General features: G+C 46.7%; 2 protein-coding genes across 2 annotated transcripts in view; both read left to right on the plus strand.

The window, feature by feature from the left end:
- Nucleotides 1-2141: 2141 nt before the first annotated feature.
- On the plus strand, nucleotides 2142-17726 carry LOC107124512 (zinc finger protein 850-like; the record flags this gene model as incomplete). Its single annotated transcript, XM_015427991.1, has 4 exons — nucleotides 2142-3545; nucleotides 12990-13757; nucleotides 14074-14185; nucleotides 16033-17726. Coding segments are annotated over 4 exons (3276 nt in total), but the record flags the coding sequence as incomplete, so codon positions are not given.
- Nucleotides 17727-20788: 3062 nt separating this feature from the next.
- Nucleotides 20789-21181, plus strand: part of LOC107124517 (zinc finger protein 271-like) — a 16364-nt gene continuing 15971 nt past the window's right edge. Inside the window, exon 1 of the mRNA XM_015427998.1 lies at nucleotides 20789-20855. The gene's annotated coding sequence lies outside the window, so the exon portion shown is untranslated. The remainder of the gene's footprint in view (nucleotides 20856-21181) is intronic.

The following is a 21181-nucleotide window of genomic DNA, read 5'->3' on the forward strand; positions in this document are numbered from 1 at the left end:
CCACTCTTACAGTTAGGAAGTTTCTCCTGATATTTAGCCGGTAACGACTCCCTTGTAATTTCCACCCATTAGAACTAGTCTTGCAATCCGGAGCAAGAGAGAAGAGATCTGTTCCATCTTCTACATGACAGCCCTTCAAATACTTGAAGACTGCAATCATGTCCCCTCTAAGCCTTCTCTTTCCCAGGCTAAACATACCCAACTCTTTCAGCCTTTCCTCATAACATATATTCGGCTGGCACCAAGTGTGCTAAGTTTCTGGTTCCAGCTAAAGAGATAGTTGTTTAAGTGCACTTGCTCTCTTTTATTTAGATTATGCCCCTATCAATTTTTAACATTCTCTGACTTGTTTCACATTTAGTCTGTTTTGATGTGGTTCACAAGAGAGACCAAATGGGCAAAAAGCTAGAGTTTAACCTGCTGCTCTTTTTTTCTTCTTGTGTCACTCAGTTTTAATTTGAAGTCTTGACCTCTCTGTCATTCTTTGAACCTATGCAGCTGCCTTATATTGACTCATACCAAGTGGTCTTTCAAGGTCAATATTGTCTACTCTGACTCACAGCAGATCTCCAGGGTCTCAAGGTCTTTTCCCATTACCAGATCCTTTTAACTGGAGATGCCAGGGATTGAACCTGGGACCATCTGCGTGCAAAGTGGGTGCTCTGCCTCTGAGCCACAGCCCTACCTTTCCATGTCCAGGACAACGTTTCCTGTGTTTTGTCAAATTAAGCCACAGGCTCCCCTCCTGGAGATGCCCTTCCATCAGCTCCTTTAAGTTTTACCTTTCTGATTCTTCTCCCACCTGAGACCCAGAGATTTTGGTTTCCCAGCCGGTCATGGAAACAAACCTGCCAGATTAGAATTGTTGTATGGTTAGAAGGACCACCATACCTGGTCACCTCTGATTTTAATTAATGAAAAATTGTTTGGCAGTGCAAGTGCTTTTGCTCCAGTCCTTCTGTGCTGGTTCAAGAATTTCATGTCTAGCAGGGGAATAGGAATGCTCCCCCCCCCCCCCCCCGGCGGGGCTTTTTTTCAAAATGCACAGGATCACCAAGATCTACAGGGATGCCCCAACCAGAAGGGGAAGAAGCTCCCTGGGGTCTCTATCTCCACTGCACAGAGGAAGCGGAGAGCCCGAGAACCAGCAATGGTCCAGATGAGGACAACAGCTGGGACTCCCAGGAAGTCTTTGTGAGCTCCCCTTGCTCAGTCTCCTCTTACCCAGGTCAGGAGCTCACCCAGCAACAAGTGCCAGAGGCCGCCTGCTGTCATCTCTGTTCCTCCCTTTTTAAATGTTCGGGGGGGACCAGAAGGGGATTTTCCACCACCACCCTGTAGACTTAAGAACATAAGAGAAAGCCATGTTGGATCAGGCCGATGGCCCATCCAGTCCAATGCTCTGTGTCACACAATGGCCAGAACCCACGAAACCCAGGCGCCATCAGGAGTTCCACCCACTGGGCTACCTTGAAAGTCAAGAAGGGCTCCTGTTTGTTTAAAAAACTATGTGACAGGTTCTCCTGTCCCTATGTTATACTCACAACAATCCAGTGAGGAAGGTTAGATTGAAGGCAAGTCACTGGTTCAAGGTCATCCAGGGACCCTCATGGTGAAGTGGAGACCTGAACTTGGGTCTTCTAACTTGACTCCCTAACCACTCTTACCACACTGGCTCATGAAAATGCTATTGTTGACACCAAATGCTTTTTTCAGAATTCAAAACCCCAAAGACTGGATGTGCCCATAGAATGGTCTGGCAACACCTGAGGTTGCAGTCTTTTGCTGAAGCTAAGCAGGTGTGGATCTGCTTGGTAGCCAGGTGAGAGACCGTGGGGAGCCACACTTCAGAACAGAATATCCATATAGCAAATATTTTAAGACCGTTCTAGAGAACACAAGCATTGGGGTGCAAAGTTTCATGCCCCAAAATCACAGTGTGGTGTTTCCCAACTTTCTTCCATTCCGGGAAACCAAATGTTGTTCTCTTGAAGCTCTGTGTTTTAGTGTGTTCTGTAAGGGGAAGCCTAGGCAGGATCAGATCCAAAGTGCCATGTTGTGGGTTGGGGTGCTGCATCACTGAAGCAAAACACCCTGGAATGCTGCATCACCCACGTGTGGATTTCTTTTCAGGGAGTGAGAACGAAGAGGAGAATCCAGGCGGTGTGGAGTCTCAGGTGCCTTTGTCAGGAGGCTGCGGAAGGAGTGTATTTTGGGAATTTAAGAAAGGGGAAGCCCATGAGAAGAAGGGGAAAAGTTATCTTGGAGAAAGATGGACTAGCCCAACTTCCTACATAGAAATCCTTGGAGGTGCTCAAGACTCTGCGGCCCACCAGGGACCCAGTCCCTATAACAAGGAGCACGGGAATATCCTTACGGCAAGGCCCTCCAACCTCATTACCCGGCAGAGACTTCATAGGAGCAAGAAGCTCCACCGGTGTGCCGAATGCGGGAGAGGCTTTGGTGTCTTTTCAAACCTCATCCGCCACCAGAGGACCCACATTGGGGGAAAACCCCACAAATGTCCCGATTGCGGGAAAGGGTTCGGACACAGCTCGGCCCTCGTCACTCACCGGCGTATCCACACGGGGGAAAAGCCGTACGCGTGCAACGAGTGTGGGAAAAGCTTCAACGTGGTGTCCAACCTCCTGCGGCACCAGAGGAGTCACACGGGAGAGAAGCCTTACCAATGCCCTGACTGTGGGCGCTGCTGCAGCCAAAGGTCTCACCTGATCACCCACCGGCGCCTCCACACCGGGGAGAGGCCTTACCAGTGCCTGGAGTGCAGGAAAAGCTTCAACGTTAGTTCTGACCTGATCAAGCATCGGAGAATCCACACGGGCGAGAGGCCCTACGAGTGCCGTTACTGCGGGAAGCGCTTCAGCGGCAGCTCCAACCTCATCACGCACCAGAGGCTCCACACTGGCGAGAAGCCCTACGTCTGCCCCGAGTGCGGCAAAAGCTTCACAATCAGCTCCAAGCTGATCACCCACCAGCGAATCCACGCGGCAGAGAAGCCGTTCGATTGCACAGACTGTGGGAAAAGTCGCACTGAAAGGCCCTGCCTCGCCAGGAACCAGCCGAGCCCCTACCGCCGGGAGAAACGCTTCAAATGCATTGACTGCGGGAAGAGCTTTACCACCAGCTCCTACCTCATCACCCACCAGCGGATCCACACGGGGGAGACCCCCTACATCTGTGGGGACTGTGGGAAAAGCTTCACAGTTATCTCCAACCTGGCCAGGCACCAGAGGATCCACACGGGCGAGAAGCCCTACAAGTGCCCAGACTGTGGCAGGAGCTACAACCAGCGGGCCCACCTGACGACACACCTGAGAGTCCACACAGGGGAGAAACCTTACGTCTGCTCCGACTGTGGGAAGAGTTTCAATGTCAACTCGTCCCTCACCAAGCACCGGAGAATCCACACTGGCGAGAAGCCCTACATGTGTCCCGACTGTGGGAAAACTTTCAGCCAGAGCTCCAACGTCATCACTCATCAGAAGCTCCACCACAGTGGTAGCCTCCTTGGCGGCCCCATCAGGGTCCTTCAGATCCAATAGTTCTTCACATTTCTATGGAGGGACTGTTGCCCGTCTGATAACCTGGCTGCCTTTCATGAACATAATGGGAGGTGTCTTCCTTTGCCTTGCTTCTGCTGCCCGCCTCCTGTTGCATTGTGGGAAGCGATTCCCCTCTTCCTTTGCGGTGGTTCGGATCACCTGCTGCCATTAACTGCTCAGGTTGGGGGAGGGGAAGATGCACTGAAAGCTTCCGCGTGACTTCCTATCAGAGCCTCCAAACTGGCTCGAACCCGTCACGTGGGGGTGGCCGCAGCCAGTTTGCTGAGTTCACAGCAGAGAATCCTTCTAGCTTGGAGGCGTGGATGTTCTGAATTCAAGGGAAGCAGCGTCCCCTCTAAGCTGTGCGTGTGAGCGGCCACTCATTAACCAGGAAGCCCCACTCAGCAGCAGACTGCCCACTTTAAGATTACAGCAGTTCCATTCTGCTCAGGGTGTGAACTGCTCCACTCAGTAGAAAAGAAAAATGAGAGGGAACATTGAAGGGAAGCCCTCCTGTCTGTTCAATATGTCCTGTTAACTACAAGGCAATTTCACTCAGGAGAGGAATCTCCTTTTGCTGAGGGAATGATGTGGGGGGGAACCTCCAGACCCACAGAGACTTTTTGGCTCGGGAGAAGTTCTTAAGCCTCCAGCAGAACCAAATAATTCTTCTGCTTTATGAAGAAGCACTTGCGCTTTTACCTTCTAGGAAAAAGAACCATGGCACTTCTTTCTTTTTCTTTGGGTTTTTTTTTTCTGTGCGTGTCTGCACATGGAAGTCACATTGACTTCTGGTGACTGACCCCTACTGGGGGTCTGGAGGATATTCAGAGAGGTGGCTGAAAAAAGCCTGCCTCTGTCCTCTCGACTTGGTATTCCAAGGAAGCCTCCCATCTAAGTACTAATTACAGTCAACCCTGCTTAGCTTCCAAGATCTGACAAGGGCAGGCTTGCCTGAGCTATCCAGCTTGGAGTGAACTGTGGCACTTTTAAACCGTTTTGAGCACTCCCCATTGTCCTTTCTGGGATTTAAGATAACAACACCTGGTCCCGAGCTATTCCTTTGGGTCGGGTGGTGGGGAGATCAGCCCCTTGGGTAAAAATGACTTCTAGAAGTTGACACTGTCCTCCAAAACAGGAGAGAGGAGAGATGTCTGAGGTCTGTGGCTGCGTGGTAGAGCATTTGCTTGGCATGCAGAAGGTCCTGGGTTCAAACCCTGGCATTTCCATCTAAAAGGATCAGGTAGTGTGTGACGTGAAAGACCTTTGCCTGAGAGCCTGGAGAGCCACCACCAATAAGAATAGGCAATCGTGATCTTGATAGACGCCAACAACCTGACACAGTATATACGGTAGCTTCATGGGGAATGTTGTGGTGGATTTCATGGTAGGCATGTTTGGTGCCTGTCATATGATAATAAAAGGATGATTTTGTTAGTCATGCTGTATTTTTTTTCTTTATTGGTTTAGCTGTGATGCACATGGGATTATTGCACTGTTTCCACCTGACTTGTTCATTCTGGAGTCTTTGAATCACTGTAGATTTTATGCAGTGATTGTATTTGCCATGGCTTCACCCGTGTTTCTTCTAGCAAAGAGTTGACCAAACATAAGGGGACATGCGCTGGGAATCTCTTCACAAAAGTTTGCTATCAAGGCGGACCCTGCCTTGCTGTGGTAACATAGCTAAGCTTTACCCAGGTTTGGTCTCAGGAGCTCTCCAAGTAACACACCATAAAGCAAAGGAAGGCTTTAGGGGAGAAATCCAAGAAAAGGTATAAGAACAAGGTGTATAGTTCAGTGGTAATGCAAAAATAACAAAAACTGACAAGCTACACTTACATACTGATGCCCTAACACCACACAGTTGATTCTTAAAGCAGAGTTCCAGAGCATAATACAAATATCATCTTGGCAGCAAAGGGGCTAGGAAAGAAAGGGTAAAAAAGGAATACGGAATGATTCTTCTCTCTAACCATACTTATAGAAAAATGCTGGCTGTAACCTCCTGACCTCCTCAGCCAATCACTGGACAGTATCCATGGAACTTTCCAGGGTGAGAGTGAGCTCCCCCTCCCATTTCAGCTGAACTGTGTGAGTTAATGAGCAGATGGGCTTGAGTAATGGGGGGGGGCTAACACCAGAGAATAGTGGAAATGGCTAGAAAATGCCACTAAGATGGCCAGGACTGGATTAAGGCCAACTGATTCACTAAGCACAGTGCCCCCTTGGCCCTCCCATTGCTTAACTGACAAGACATAAGACTCAATAAGTGCTGAAAGTGAAATAAAAGATTTAAAATTCAGTTTTCTTCCAGGCCAGACCCCTTAACTATATTAAATATAATTGTATAAAAATTATTTATTTAACACTAAATAGCAGTAAGCAATATAAGCACACACACACACACACAAAACCCTCATTGGTTCCCCCCCTTCCCTTGGTGCCCTAAACACATGCTTATTTTGCTTAATGGTTAAGTAAGGGCTTCTCTCTTGAAAGTTGCTATATAAAATGTGATGCTACTCTTTGATGACAATACTGATATTTGACTGAGCAGCAGTGTCAGGATTGCAAATTCTGCTCTGCAAAGCATTCAAAATTAATGCAGAGTAAATTCAAATCCTGTGGAGGAAGAAGAAGAGAGTTGGATTTATACCCTGTCCTTCACTCGGAGTCTCAGAGCATCTTACAATCTCCTTCCCTTCCTCTCCCCCCAACAGACACCCTGTGAGGTAGGTCGGGCTGAGAGAGCTCTCTCTCGAGAACTGCCCTTGAGAGAACAGCTCTGAAAGAACTTGTGACTAACCCAAGGTCACACCAGCAGTTGCATGTGGAGGAGTGGGGAATCAAACTCGGTTCTCCCAGATTAGAGTCTGCCGCTTTTAGCCAGTACACCAAATGTGTGGTGCACTGCCTTAAAACCTCCACTTCCACCCTTAGCTGTTTAAGCAATAAGCTTTATGCAAACATCCCTATTTTGCATAAACCACTATTGATTGCATTCTTCAATTGAAACAACTCCTTGGGGTGGCAGGGGACATTACATGGCACAGGGAGTGCATGGGTCAAAATATGTATCTGGAGAGCATGGAAGTTCTGTTTTGGCACACTGGGAAGTTAAAATGGCCCAGGAGCAAGCCAAACGGAACACACTCTGTAGTGTTACATGCCAGCGCTGCAGGGGCTGTTCAGCCCAATGGCACCAACAGTGTGCATTGGGCATACTGATCTCCTGCTCCCCAAAGCTGGTAGGGGTGCAGGAGGAGACAGTGGCTTAGCTGACACACCAGTCATTGCCACAAAAGTGTCCAAGCCGAGTGGCTGCCAAGGTGCTGGCAGAGCTGCTGGGGCTTGGCTCTGATTGTGCCTGGCAGCTAGCAAACCTCCAGGACAGTCGTCCACCAGGAGCTTTCCCTGTAAGTTAAATGGTCCACACCTTGCTGTGAAGCAAAGAAGATCAGTGTTGCATAAAGGTTAAAGAGTGTCAGATTAGTATCTGAAAGACCCAGGTTCAAATCACTCTGCCATGAAGCTTGCTGGGTGACCTTGGGCCTCCAACTAACCTGCCTCAGAGGATTGTTGTGGAGATAAAATGGAGAAAAGGAAGAACTGTGTATGTGGCCCTGAGCTCCTTGGAAGATAACAATGTACTAGAGAGATGTCCTATTTCCTGTCCTTGCGCACCTGACAGGGAAAGACATGAGCCCCCTGCCTGGCAAGGTTCCATATATCTGAAAACATTGTCTAAATATTTATGCATTCTTAAATATTTATATCCTGTTTTTCCAAAGAAAAGTTTCAAGCGTGGATCAAATGTAAATATCAGTAGCAAAGGCACAAGTCTAGGAACCACAGACGGCTGTAACTCTTTTTGAAACCCATATCACCACTGCTTTTATAAACTTCCATGTTACAACAATGACCGCCAGCATCTTTTGTTGCAGTGAATTCCATTGCTCATTATGTGTGGCTGTGCAAAGAAATACTCTCTTCAGTTTTCCCCGAATGTGCCACAAATCCGCTTAATCCAGTGATCCCAAGATAACAAGACATCATCATAATCAATCACTGAAACAAATCCCAAATGTGGGGTATTTGCTCAACACCAACGTCAGAGGACAGTGTGCCTTTTGACTTGGGGGGGGGGGGCAGCTTGGACACTATAGTTTTATCAAACTTTTCCTCAAAGGGAAAAAGTTGTTTGTAGCCCTGCTTCTCCAAAAACAAAATTCAAAACTACAAACACAATCCATTAAATGCCTTTATATTAAGATCAATTAAATGACACCCAACAGTGTGCATGCTTTTGCATTCTCCAGGAAAACTTCATCAGGCTGGATGTTACAAAAAGAAAATAGTAAGGGGGGGAGGGGGCAGATTCCTCAGGTCATGAACTTACATCCTGGCCAAGCCAGCATGGTGTGTTAAAAGGCCAAGCAGGCATGCAGTTTGACAATGGTGCTGGTGTAAACTTGTACCCTGCTTGTTTGGAGCAAGCAAGGGACCATTAATGGTTGCTCTCCATTGTAAAAACAAAGTTCAGCCATTGTCCCTACTGACTGTTTTAACATCAGGCGAGACTTATTGGCAGACTGCATTCCTTAAAGGAGTTCAGGGTGCCCCACTTCATCATCCTCACAACAACCCTGTGAGGTAGGCTGGATTAAGTAAAGAAAGACTGTCCCAAGGTTGCCCAATGAGTTTTATGGCTTAGAGGAGATTCAAACCTGGGTCTCTCCCATTATAATCCAGCATTTTAACAGATACACCACTCTAGCTTGTATGAGTATGTTCATAATAGCCTTTACATGCTTCTTTTCATGACCAGTGCTGTCTACCTTGTGTGAAAATTCTGCTTATGGAATTCACTTAAAAACCATAATAATAAAGGCAAATTCTAGAATCCTTACGGCTGTAAAAACACTTTATGGGAATAGGCTGCCCTTGTTTGCAAAGTCTTCAGTATTAATAAGGGAAAGAAAGAAAAGCCAGGGAGGGTGGAGTGGCTCAGTGGCTTAGCATGTAGAAGGCCCCTGGTTCAATCCCCATCATCTCCATTTTAAAGAATCCAGTAGGAAGTGATGTGAAAGACCTACTGGAAGAGTTGCCACCAATCTGCACAGACATTACTGACCTTGAGGAACCATTGGCCGTTCACTCTCTCTCAGCTTAACCTACCTCACTGGGTTCTTGTGAGAATAAAATGGAGGAAAGGAGAACAAAGGCCAAAAGGTGCTTTGGGGTCGGGGTCCCCAATGGGGAGAAAAGTGGGGTATAAATATTTAAAAACAGAAATGAAATAAGATCCCTTGGACTCACAAGCAACTAGATGCAAAGAGGGTGAGATCCTTACAAGTAAAAATGCTGAAACTGAAGCCCAGATTTTGGGGGTTCCCACCAGTAGTACACTTGGCTATGCTAGATGACAATACAGTCATCAGAAACAGAAGTGAGCAATGCTCCCTCTAAGCTGTAGAATCTTGTGAGCAAAAATTCTCCTTTTGTGAGCTACTGGCATTAAAGTTGGGAGCGGGTGATTTGGCTACTGCATAAATTAGTTTGCTCTGGAGCCATCCTTCCTGAGCTACGAGAAGAATCTGTGAGCTGGAGGCTAAAAACCTGTGAGCTCAGACTAACTCAGCTTAGAGGGAACACTGGAAGTGAGGTACTTAAAAAAATAACTATAAAGTTTTTCATTAGGGTTGTTTGAACATATGACGCTTCTTTATACCAAGTCATACCGTCGAGCTGTTTGACACATTCTCACTCACTGACTGCAAGATCTCAAACAAAGTTCCACCTCCGGAGATCATTTTAGTGGAGATGCAACTCGAGACGTTCTATGCGCAAAGCCGTAAGAACGAAAGCCTAGCTTAGAATGAGTGGAATTACGGCTTTGTAACAAAACCAACGAGGATTTGCCAAGAACCTTGTAGTTGCAGCTTCTTAACCCTTTTCTACAGGAAATTACGTAAAAGTAGCAAGGTAACTAACTTGCTAGATGTTAGATCCAGGTGGGTAGCCGTGTTGGTCTGAAGCAGCAGAACAAAGCTTTGAGTTCAGTGGCACCTTTAGGACCAACAAAGTTTTATTTATTTATAAAACTTTGGTCTTAAAGGTGCAACTGGACTCAAACTTTGTTTCGCAAGATGTTGCATGTCTTATTATGGAAGCGGCATCAAGCATGACACCCTCTGCTACCCCACTGAGCTCAAAACCATTGCTTGCCCTCCTCTGCGCCGCCGAAGATGGTCCATGGGTTAAATCAACAGAGCGGTTGATCCTAGATGGGTACGGGAAACGGCGAAGGAAACAGTCAGGCCACCTTCCTGTCTTGCCCTCCTCCCTTTCCCTCGCCCCTCTCTTCCGGCAGTAAATTACAGTGGGGAAGTATCAGCAACTTGCAGCCTCGACTAAGAAGGCTGCAAAGGGACAGGTCGGTGGATTCAGGGTCCTGGCGATTGTGCAAAATCCGGATAACCTGGCCGCGTCGAGGGCAGATCAGAAGCAGGAGACGGAGCCCTGGAAGAAGATCTCTCGCCTCCCAAGATCTGAGCCGGGGGTGTTCTCACCTGTGCAGATCATCCAAGCACCATCCTGTCATCGGGATTCCGCCCAGATCGCGGGCAGAGCCAAGTAGGAAGGCAGGGGAAAGGAGGGGAGTCATCTCAGATCGGGTATGTGGTCATTCTTTAGCACCCTGTCATATGAAGCTGCCTTAACACTGAGTCAAAACGCTGGACTTTCTCGTCCAGAATTATCTGCTCCCACTAACGAAGCTTTCCCCACCCAGATCTCTAGTAGAGACTGTCCCCAGCACTGCTGTCAGGGGTCCTTTAACTGGAACTGTCAGGGATGGAGCTTGCAGTCTCTTGCATGCAAAGGAAATGCTCTGCCACGCTGGAATGCAGGGCCTTTTTGCAATGTTCTGGCTGTGAGAGAGAGAGGTGAATGCAGGTATTCTGTGCTTCTTTAAGCTTCGTCTCTAGCAGGTAACCCTTAAGATGCCATAAATGCAATTAAGTACCCCACCCTCTCCAGGCTGCACTCCCAAATCTCCAGGAATTTTCCAAAGTGGAGCCGGTAACCCTAATAGAGTCTGAAGGCAGAATTTGACATGTGCAAGGCACATGGGTTGATTAAGAATTTTTTTAAAAAAGATGATAAAATGGGCTTTCCTGCTCACTAAAGACTCATCATTCAGTGAATGTGAGAGCAGAATAGTGTGTGTGCTTGGGGGGGGGGGGGGTTATCTGGAGTCGCTTAGCCCATGGGGAGCCCCAGAGCAGCTCTGCACAGTGCTAGGAACAAAATAGGGGTGTCACTGAAACAGGAAGGCTGGGTTGCATTTTCTAGTTACTGAAAGGAAGATGCCACAGCTCCAGCTCTCAGTCCTGAACTAGGAGGGAGGCATGTATTTTGAGAAATGCTGGAAAGAACGGCAACATTCCTGGTTCTAGAGAAAGGGAACGGCTACTCCCGGGCTTCTGTGCTCTCACTGGGTGTATCACAGACTCAAGTCATGAGTTCCCTTTTTAGTATTCATTCAGTCCCATAGCCTTGTCATTCTAACGTTCTTTCCTTACCAGGTCCAGGGTTGCTTTCCCCCCGTCCCCTGTCATTTCTGTTTTATTTGATACCACCTTCACCACCTTTTGTGCTATCCATAAACTGTTAACTTCATAAAGTATTTTGGAGATGGAAGGTAGCCAGCATATTACCTAGTCTACCTTCCTGCTCCAAGATGTGTGAAAAGAGCCAACAGCAGTAGAGCTTTCGTTAGTGGGACAGTGTGGGTTGTGATGGGTGGAGTGAGGGGCTTGGGTGGGGGAAGTTCTGGGTCCCCGGTGTGAGTCCCCAGTTTTGCCACGAAAATTATTAGTTGGCCTTGGACCAGTTATTCTCCCTCAGCCTAACCTACACAGTGGTTTTCGGGGAGTGGGGTTTTGCGTAATTTCATATAGGAATGTCACCCTGGGCTTCTCAGAGAAAAAGTGGGATATAAATATGAAGGACGAATGTTTCATGAACTCGCTCAGGCAAAGGGTTTTACCTGAGGCTAGCTTCCTCGTGTATTTATTTACTTCATTTCTAATCCACTTTTTCTCACTGAAACTCAAGGCAGGTTACACAATTTAAAAAAACCAATGCAATAAGAACGATATAATAAATACCAAATGGATTACAAAAGTTCAAGAACAGCAGGCTAAACACAGGCCAGCATGCTAAACAGTATAATGTGCAAGGAACAACGCATAGGAAATCTCATCCCTTTTCTTTCTGACAACATTCAGTAGCTGAAAAGTATACTGGCATGGCCTCCTTAAATGCCTCCCTCTAGGTTAAACATATTGCTTGCAGTGTTCCCTCTAAGCTGAGTTAGTGTGAGCTAGCTCACAGTTTTTTAGCCTACAGCTCACACATTTTTGTCTTAGCTCAGGAAGGATGGCCCCAGAGCAAACTAATTTATGCAGTACCCAAATCGCTCACTCACAACTTTAATGCCAGTAGCTCACAAAGTAAAATTTTTGCTCACAAGACTCCACAGCTTAGAGGGAACATTGGTTGCTTGCCCTGAATTTTTTAATTTCATCTTCGATGTCTTTATTGATTGCATTTTTCTCCCGTGCTTCCTCCACAGAACGCAAGGTATAGATCATATCATTTTTCACAACACCCCTGCATGGTAGGCCAGGCCCAGAGATGAGATTTTGCTCCAGGCCACCCAGTAAGCTTCCCAGTGAAGGTGAATCCTGGTCTCTGGAAGTCATCACAGCACAGTGGCCATTTCCCTGAGTGCCGTCTAGTTCAAGCATTCTGTCAAACAACAGACTTTTCACACAGTTCATCATACTACACTTAATAACATAAGAAGAGCCCTGCTGGATCAGACCACTGGTCCATCTTGTCCAGCATCCTGTCTCACACAGTGGCCAACCCATTGCCTTGGAGGGCCGAAAAGCAAGGCACAGAGGCCGAGACCTTCCCCTCATGTTGTCTGCTTTATACACAATCTGAGATTGATGCGGAAAATTTTCACAGCTCATCATGCAGAATCTGGATTTTTACAAAAACTCTACCAGCTGGGTAGAACAGAATTTCCAACGGTTTTGAACTTCAATGCTGGAACAGATACATGTTAAGTGAATATTGTCCCCTTTTTTTGTGGTGGCTAAAGCTAATCACAGAACTTCCCATCAGAGCGCAATACGTTTCACGTGAGCTGATAGTGCATTATTTCTGCACCTTTCCTAAGGATCCGATCACCACTGCGACAGTGGCTATATTGAGACTGTCAGGGAATGCGCTTCCACCGAGATCTTGGTTGGCAGCTGTTTTGGCATGGTCTTTGCACTTAGTAAAAGCTGAATTTCATTTGCAGTTCTGGGAGTGTGGAGAAGAATTTAAAAAATGGAGGACCAGGACCCAACAGGATCCAAAGCAAAAGAGAAACCGGAGGCAGATCGCCCCATCGTCCATGTTAGCACAGCTGGAGACGTTCCAACAGAAACGGGTCCCCAGGACACTGAACGGGCACCAGATGAGGTGGCTTCAATAGAGACCAAACAGACAACCCCCGGGGAGGCTCCTCGAAAAGCTCAACAGGTACTGGAGGAGGTGGTCCTGCCAGAGACTGATCAGGCTCTGGAGGAAAGGACCCAGCAGCAGGACTTCCAGAAGGCAGCCAAATCTCGGAGGAAACCTCTGGTGCCTACCCGGTGGGATAACACAAAAACATTTCAGACCTCCTTCCAGAGAACAGCTGACGCCGTCCACAGGGCTGAAGAAGACAGGGTGACTCGAACTCCGACAGATCTCAGCGGAGAAGCTACAGAAGCCTACAGCAGCTTGGGCCCCTCCCGGCAAACAAAGGATGAGCTCCTGGATGGAGAGGCCATCCGTCTGGAGCTACGGCGCCAGCAGTTCAGGCAGTTCTGCTACCTGGAGGCTGAGGGGCCCCGGGAGGTTTGCAGCCAGCTCCGGGACCTTTGCTACCGATGGCTGCAGCCAGAGAGACACACCAAAGAGCAGATCTTGGAGTTCCTGATCTTAGAGCAGTTCTTGGCCATTCTGCCGCAGGAAATGCAGCTCTGGGTCAGGAAATGGGACCCGGAGACCTGTGCCCAGGCCGTGACCCTGGTGGAGGTTTTTGCCTTGAAACTGCAAGAGAAGGAGAGATGGGACCAGCAGGTGAGTGTAGCTTATAGTGGCAATCCTGGCAAGCCCTGTAGCGAAATGCCCACAGCTGTGTGATTGTAGACCTGAGATCTATGAGTAGAGACCCACTGTTGGTATCATTCTTCCTCTTCTTAGAAGACTAACTAGACTGGGCTGGAAAACTGGTCCCATTTCCTTGCTGCCTGGCTTTAGTAGGGTTTTGAGCTGGGCCAGGGGGCTGCTCTTGGTTATGGGTGATGGTGGCAGAATTTGGCTTCACTCTTCTGGGGTGTTTTCTCTCTGAACCTTCTGGCCGTGTCCTAAACCGTGTCCCTGTTTTTTAATTCAGGTGCCAGGCCCACTGGAAAAGGTGGCAGCGAATTTCTCCAAAGCAAACCCCTTGAAAATGCAGCTGTACATGGTGGCCATGCAAGAGGGTGAAAGGATAGCCAGTTTGCTGGGTAAGGATGGACTTTGCCCTTGATTTGTGTTACAGAGTTCTCAGTGAGGAAGAATAAACCTCGTTGAGCCCCACGGGAAAGATGTTGGGGAGGTGGTGGGTGGTCACCCCTCTCAACATACTTTGAGGCTTTCAGAACAGCACAGTGAATTACAGCACCTGCCAGGGCCTACATCTATTTATTTCTTTAAAACATTTCTATCCTGCCTTATTTCCTTAAGGTGGATAATGAAGCAACAAGAAGGTACAAACCCATGAAAACAATATGGTAGTCAGTCAATGATGAAAACAGCTCACAACATACAAACACAGCTGGACTCTCCACCAAACAGAATTTGGAAAAAAACCAACCAATTCTGCAAGCCTTCTTGAATACAGACAGTGCCTTCTGCACCCACTCTGGGAAGCCATTCCAAGGGACCAGCCCTGCCACAGGAAAAGTCTGCAACCCCATTGTTGCCAGACAGACAGTCCTGAGACAGGGTGCCACAACAAGAACACTGTCCAAAGAACACCTGGGAGATGTGGTTTGAAAAGTCTGAGGGCCTTAGGCTATCAAAGGGCTTTAAAGGTAATAAGCAGCACTTTGAATTGGGCCCAGAAGTGTCTTCAGCACTTCAGCCTGTCATACATTGGGCCAGTTGTTTAGAATGGACTTGTGGTTGTTGTGGATATCAGGTTCAAGGGTGATCTTTAATTTGGGGACAGGGCTTTTGATAACCCTGTATGGTTGGACCTCTAGTAAGAATGATGGTGTGCATTGTAGGGAGAAGAACACAGTGAGAGATGATTGGCCAACTCAGTTAACAATCCCCTTTCTTTTACTTCTTCCCCACAAACACCCAACATCATTTCTGAAGAGTATATTGAAATGAAGAAGGCAAATTGCTCATCAAAGCCTTTCTCCAGTTTTTTGTAGCAAGGAGTAAAATCCAGGTGTCAAGGTATTTCCTGAAGGCTTTCTGGATGCTCATTTTATGCAGTCCTGTTGTCTTACAAATACTTTTTAAAATGTTCTAAGACCCAAAACTTCTTTCAGTATTCTTATTCATCACATTTCTATCACACCCATGAGCTCAGGGTGGTGTACATGGTTGGGGCAGTCCTGTTTTTGAAAATATTACTTTTATTATCATTTGTAGTAGTTGTCTATATTGATATACAATAGAGTTCCAAACAACTTGATGCCAGAGTGTATTAAATCAAGTATTCATCTTCACAAATTGACAGAGATTCACATGGGGGGAAAAAATTGATATCCAACACACTCGATATACTCTGTAGCTTACAAAACATTAAATTAATCTTGTGGTACTTAACTGTATTTCGTGTATGTTATAATCAATGTTCCCTCTAAGCTATGGAGTCTTATGAGCAAATATTCTACTTTGTGAGCTACTGGCATTAAAGTTGTGAGCAAGCAATTCGGCTGCTGCATAAATTAGTTTGCTCTGGGGCCCTCCTTCCTGAGCGAAGAGAAAAATCTGCGAGCCGGAGGCTAAAAAACTGTGAGCTAGCTCACACTAACTCAGCTTAGAGGGAACACTGGTTATAATAATTAATAGCAGGAGGGAAGACAGCATAGTATAGCTCAATCTCATCAGATCTAGGAAGCTAAGCAGGGTTGGTATTTGGAAGGGAGAATACCTTGGCTCACAACCTGTAGTCTTGAGTGAGCTGGTCCAGTTGGACTCCAGGCCAGCCCTTGCATTGTACTGAATTTTAATATTGTTGCTGGTTATTTGCTTGTTTCATTATATTTGTGGTGTTTTCTTGTAAGATGCTTTGGGCCCTGCTAGGGAGAAAAGTAGAATGTAAATACTTAAATCAGTGAATCCATTCTTCCAGCAGGTGATGTCCACATGAGTGAGAACAAAGAAGCGAATCTTCAGCCAGAAGGACCAGAGCAAGTGGATCCCAACCAGGTGTCGCTGGAAAAGGGCAAAGCAAAAGTCTTCCTGTTTCCCAAGATGGAAGGAGTGCCTGAAAGTCAGCAAGCAGTGAAAGACTGTGAGATTACTGGAATGGAAGAGACGTCTGGAAATCAGTGGCAACAGGGAAACCACCCAGAACAGGCAGTGGAAAAAAACTATCTTTCTGAAAGGGAGAAAAGTTTAAGTGAAAGCACTTTGCAAGAGGGACTTGACCTAGATAGGAGAAAAAGGACAGGAATGGAGAGTGGGAAAAGCTCCAATCAGAGTGCTGACCCTCTTAAAAACTTGAATGTCCAGACTGGGAAAAGGCCATACAAGTGCTCCTATTGTGGGAAAATCTTCAACCATGCCTCAGCCCACTTGGTCCATGAGAGGATCCACACGGGAGAGAAACCATATAACTGCCTGGAGTGTGGGCAGAACTTCAGTCGCAGATCACACCTTACCAGACACCACAGAATCCACACAGGGGAGAAACCGCATACCTGCTCCAAGTGCGGGAAGAACTTCAGTCGGAGATCACACCTTATTGAGCATGAGAGGACCCATACAGGAGAGAAACCATTTGCATGCTCCACCTGTGGGAAAAGTTTCAATTACCGGTCCCTCCTCAAAGAACACTCAAGGATCCACACAGGAGAGAAGCCATACAAATGCTCAGACTGTGGAAAGAGCTTCAATCGAAGAGAGAGCTTTATCATCCATGAGCGGACTCACACAGGGGAGAAGCCATATGAGTGCCTAGACTGTGGGAAAAGATTCAGTCAGCGATCAAACATTACTACCCATGAGAAAACTCACATGGGAGAGGGAAAATATAAATGTGCAGAGTGCGGGAAAAGCTTCTGCAATTCCACTAGCCTCCTTAGACACCAGAAAATCCATGCAGAGGAAAAGCCATGTTAAAACATTCAAATGCGCAGGAACAAGGACACAAGGTGGTCTTTGCAGTACTGGGACACTTCAAATGGCAGGTGACAGGTCACATGACTGAGGGCACTCCATGATAACAAGTAAAACAACCTTGCATGTTGAAAGCTAGCATTTCAGGGAAATAAGTTTTAGCCTAGCCACTTCCTTCATGGGCAGAGGAGCATCCCAGGCCTATACCGTGATCTTCCTGCCCATTTGAATCCAAATTTACTAAAAGGGAAAGCTCTGTAAGTAGCCTGAGGTTAGACTGTAAGAAGGAAAACATAGTAGTGAAACTATTCACAATGGACTGGTAAGGAAAATGTCAGTGTATAAAACAACAACCTCCAAGCTGTAGAAACATCTTGATCCAGTTCCACTGACCTTGTGCCCCCATGTTGTTACAATGTCAGCTATGGAAGACAAAGATCAGCACTCATAAGCCATGCTGTAGTGCGAGAACTGAGGCAGATCTCTGATGCTGTTGTCTTTGATGGGACCAGACCCTTCCATGCTAACTCCCATCATACTGACCACCAGAAAACCTGGTTCAGGTGCTGAATATGGCGTGAACTGTCCTGGTGTTTTCTGCCTGCCCAATTATGCACTAGTAAAATAGCAAGGAAATGTCCCTGAGCTATTGAGAAACTTTATTTTATGTCTACATATGCAATTGCCAATAGGTTATGTGATGTCAGTGGCTGTCTTGGTGGCATTCTTCTTTTATATATTGCATTTCTTTGCATCCCCACATGCTGGGTTTGGGGATGGGCACATCCTTGTGTCTCCGTTTGTGAGTGGGTGGTTGAGAAGTGTGCAGCTGCCTGCACATGATGGCATGCCATACCTTTCCTTCAAGCCCAGTCCGTCAACCTTTCCATCCCTAACCTTGTTTTATATACCTTTGTCAAGCTATTACAAATGCAGTTCTCCAAAGTGAAAGGAGAAAAATACACTGCAGCTGCAAGGACACATGGAAATGTCCCATAGTATTGGCTGGTGTATTTTCACTGCACCCAAGACTGTCTTCCAAACTAGTCTTTTACTCCTCTGTGATCCCCTCAAGTATCCACTATAAAACACAGCTCGATAAATTCATTGTAGCAAGGAGAGTGTCACATTCTAACAGGTGATTCCAGAGGAGTAGATGACCGAATGGTCATCGTAAGTAATCAGTGGAAGGTGACGGATAACATAGGGAGAGTGCAGGGAGAATAGAAACCCGAATGGTCATCGTAAGTAATCAGTGGATGGTGATGGATAACATAGGGAGTGTGCAGGGAGAATAGAAACACATGGCATCCTGCCTTTTTCTCCTTCCCTTTCACTTAAATTTCCTCTCATATTCTAGTATGTTCTGGCCAAACAAATTCTCCAAACAAAAATATCTTTGTACTGAACTGGATTCCCTGGAAAGTGCTAGTTTTCTATGATGCCAGAAGCAGCATGGGAGAACGTTCTGTAGTCCTCTGAATGGGAGCTATTCTTGAAAGGTAAATTGCATGTTTAGGAAGTGAAGTTAATTGCTTTGCATTGTTGCAAGTAGTATTTTATCTGCCAACATAGCTCTGCCTGGGTCATAATAGTGAGACAAAATGCATCCATGTATTTAAGAGCAATCTGTCACATGTTTATCCCCCCCTTCCTCCAAGGAGTTCTGGGTAGCATACATGATTCACATTTCCTACATGACATTGATTCAGATTCATTGAGCTCCATGGCCAAGTGGAGATCAGAGTTCAGGTCTTCCCAGTCACTGCCTCTTAAGACAGATTTCTTAGACAAAAGTGTATGTATGTGCCTAGGGCTGGGGAAAAAGTTTCATATACCAGAATCAAATTTTCAAGAGCCAGCAGAAGCTTGTTGGACACTGGCTGGGTGGTGGAGCATTTGCTTGGAGTACAGAAGGCCCAAAGTTCAGTCCCCTGGCATTGCCAATTAAAAAGATCCGGTAGTAGATGCTGTGAAAAAGACCTTGGCTTAAGACCCCGAAGAGCTGCTGCCAATCTGAATAGACAATATTGATCTTGATTCAGTATAAGGCAGCTTCATGTATTCAAATACGCTCGTGGTGACTCAGTTCCACTCTCCAATCCACTATCCCTGGGTAGTGTGTTTTTAAAAATAACATTCCTCTTAATCATCAGTATGAGACTTCTAGGTTGCACTCTTTTATACAGTTACTTGGGTGGAGGCCTTGTGCTACTCACGGGGACTTAGACCTGGTTCATGTGTGCAAGAGAATGAGAGGGCAGCAGAGATCAGAGCAAAGGGAAAGATTCTGCCCCCTGTCTTTGCTTGTTTTGCCAGTTTCCTGTTTGCCAGGGAGTTGTCAGCATAGGGAAACATCCCCAAATGTGATATTTCACCTGCGGTGTGAAGTGGTACTGTCCATTCTACCAACTCGACATTCTACTACTTGAGAGTACACAGAAAGCTGCCTTATACGGAGTCAGCCCATTGGTCCAGCAAAGTCAGTCTTGCCTCCCCTGACTAGCAGCATTTCCCTGTGAATCTCAGGTGGAGGTCTTTCCCATCCCCTACTGCCTGAGCCTTTTAAGAAGCATGTTGGGGAATGAGCCCTGGAACTGTCTCCATATAAAACAGGTGCTCTGCCACTGAATCACACTCCAACCTCACCCTTTTGCATGTGTGAACCAGGCCTTACTCCTGACATCACATGCATAGAATTGGGCTACATGATAGAATGCCAGACATGAGTGGTTTCTACAGGCTTCTACTTGCTGTCAATTGCAGTTCACTATAAGAAATCTGTAGGAGATCTGGGGGCAAAAGGGGGCCTTCGCTGTCCACTCAGATTTGTACTCTCTGTGACCGCCCTTCATTTAAAAGAACAGCTTCCAGCACTGTAAACACCATCTGTGGCTGTCACATCTGGGTATGAAGGTAGAATGCAGTGGTACAACACTAAGGAAGGGAGAGTGAAAGGCACCATTCCAGATTGGAAGTTTGAATGCTCTAAAAAAACACCTCTCTGCAAAGAGAAAAACAACAGGCTGGGCAAATCGTTGGAATATTACTTTTTGCTCTGATGTGCTAGTTTCCCATTCTGCAGAGAGGTTTTTGAGTGTGTTCTTAAGGCTGCTTCCACCCAGAGGTTTTTCTCTGCCTTCACTTCTTATCTGGAGCCCTTGGAGGGGAGGGAGCATCGGGGTGACCTCATGCTCCAATTGTCCTTTCTAGATTTTAACCACCCTCTGTATGCTTTTTCCCAAAGCTGCTTTAAATCAATCTGTTTGGAATGGCTTCAAGTACATCAGCACATCATGTGGAACAAATAGTACAGGGTTTCCTCCTACAAAGGACCCATCCACATCGGCTCTTGTTTTCCTCCCATGGGCCTCTTGCAGATGCCATTTTCCCAGTATTATTTTCCTGCTGTTCATTCTTACAAGCCTTGCTTTTCTCTACATTAAGGCCCCCAAATAGTTTACAATTTCCTTCTCCTTTCCTGCATTTTATCCTCACAACAGCAGGCCCTTGAGGTCGGTTAGACTGAGAGAATGAGTGTTCGGCCCAAGGTCACCCAGCCAGGTTCTAGAGCATGAGTGGAGATTCGAACCTGCATCTCCCACACAGAGTTCCCAAAAGCGGGGTGGGGGGTGGGGGGCGGATAATGTAAAAATTAAAATCACTGCAACATCCTCATCCTTTCCTGGCAGCCAAGAAGTCCTTCTTCCAGCAGAGGGCGCTGCTTGTTTCTGGCTGCCTAGAGGATTTTGCTTTTCCCGACTACCAGAACGGATGCTCTTCCTGGGTTGTCCAAAGGCTGCCAACTGGTGCGCTTTCTAACCCAAGCACGAAGTAAGTCCCAAGCACGAAGTAAGGATTATTTCCACACTGTATGTTGGGCGAAAGATTCTGAGGAGTGGACCCTAGCGGGAACTGCCCCTCCTTGTATTGAACAAGCCTTTACATACGTAAATAAATGCTTTCAGGAGATATGCCAGAACGAAGGAGGCATTCACTGACAAAAGTAGACTGGAAAAATTGAGGGTGATGAGACCCATCAGATGCGCGAGAAAAAGAAGCGTTGGTTTCTTTAAACTGAAAGAAAGTGAGCGGTGAGGCTTTTTCGTGGGAGGGCATTTGGTGCGTGCGGGGAGGCTGACTGATCCATCGGGATGAGA

Source organism: Gekko japonicus, unplaced genomic scaffold (genome assembly GCF_001447785.1).
Source record: "Gekko japonicus isolate JY-2015 unplaced genomic scaffold, Gekko_japonicus_V1.1 scaffold1007, whole genome shotgun sequence".
NCBI lineage: Eukaryota > Metazoa > Chordata > Lepidosauria > Squamata > Gekkonidae > Gekko > Gekko japonicus.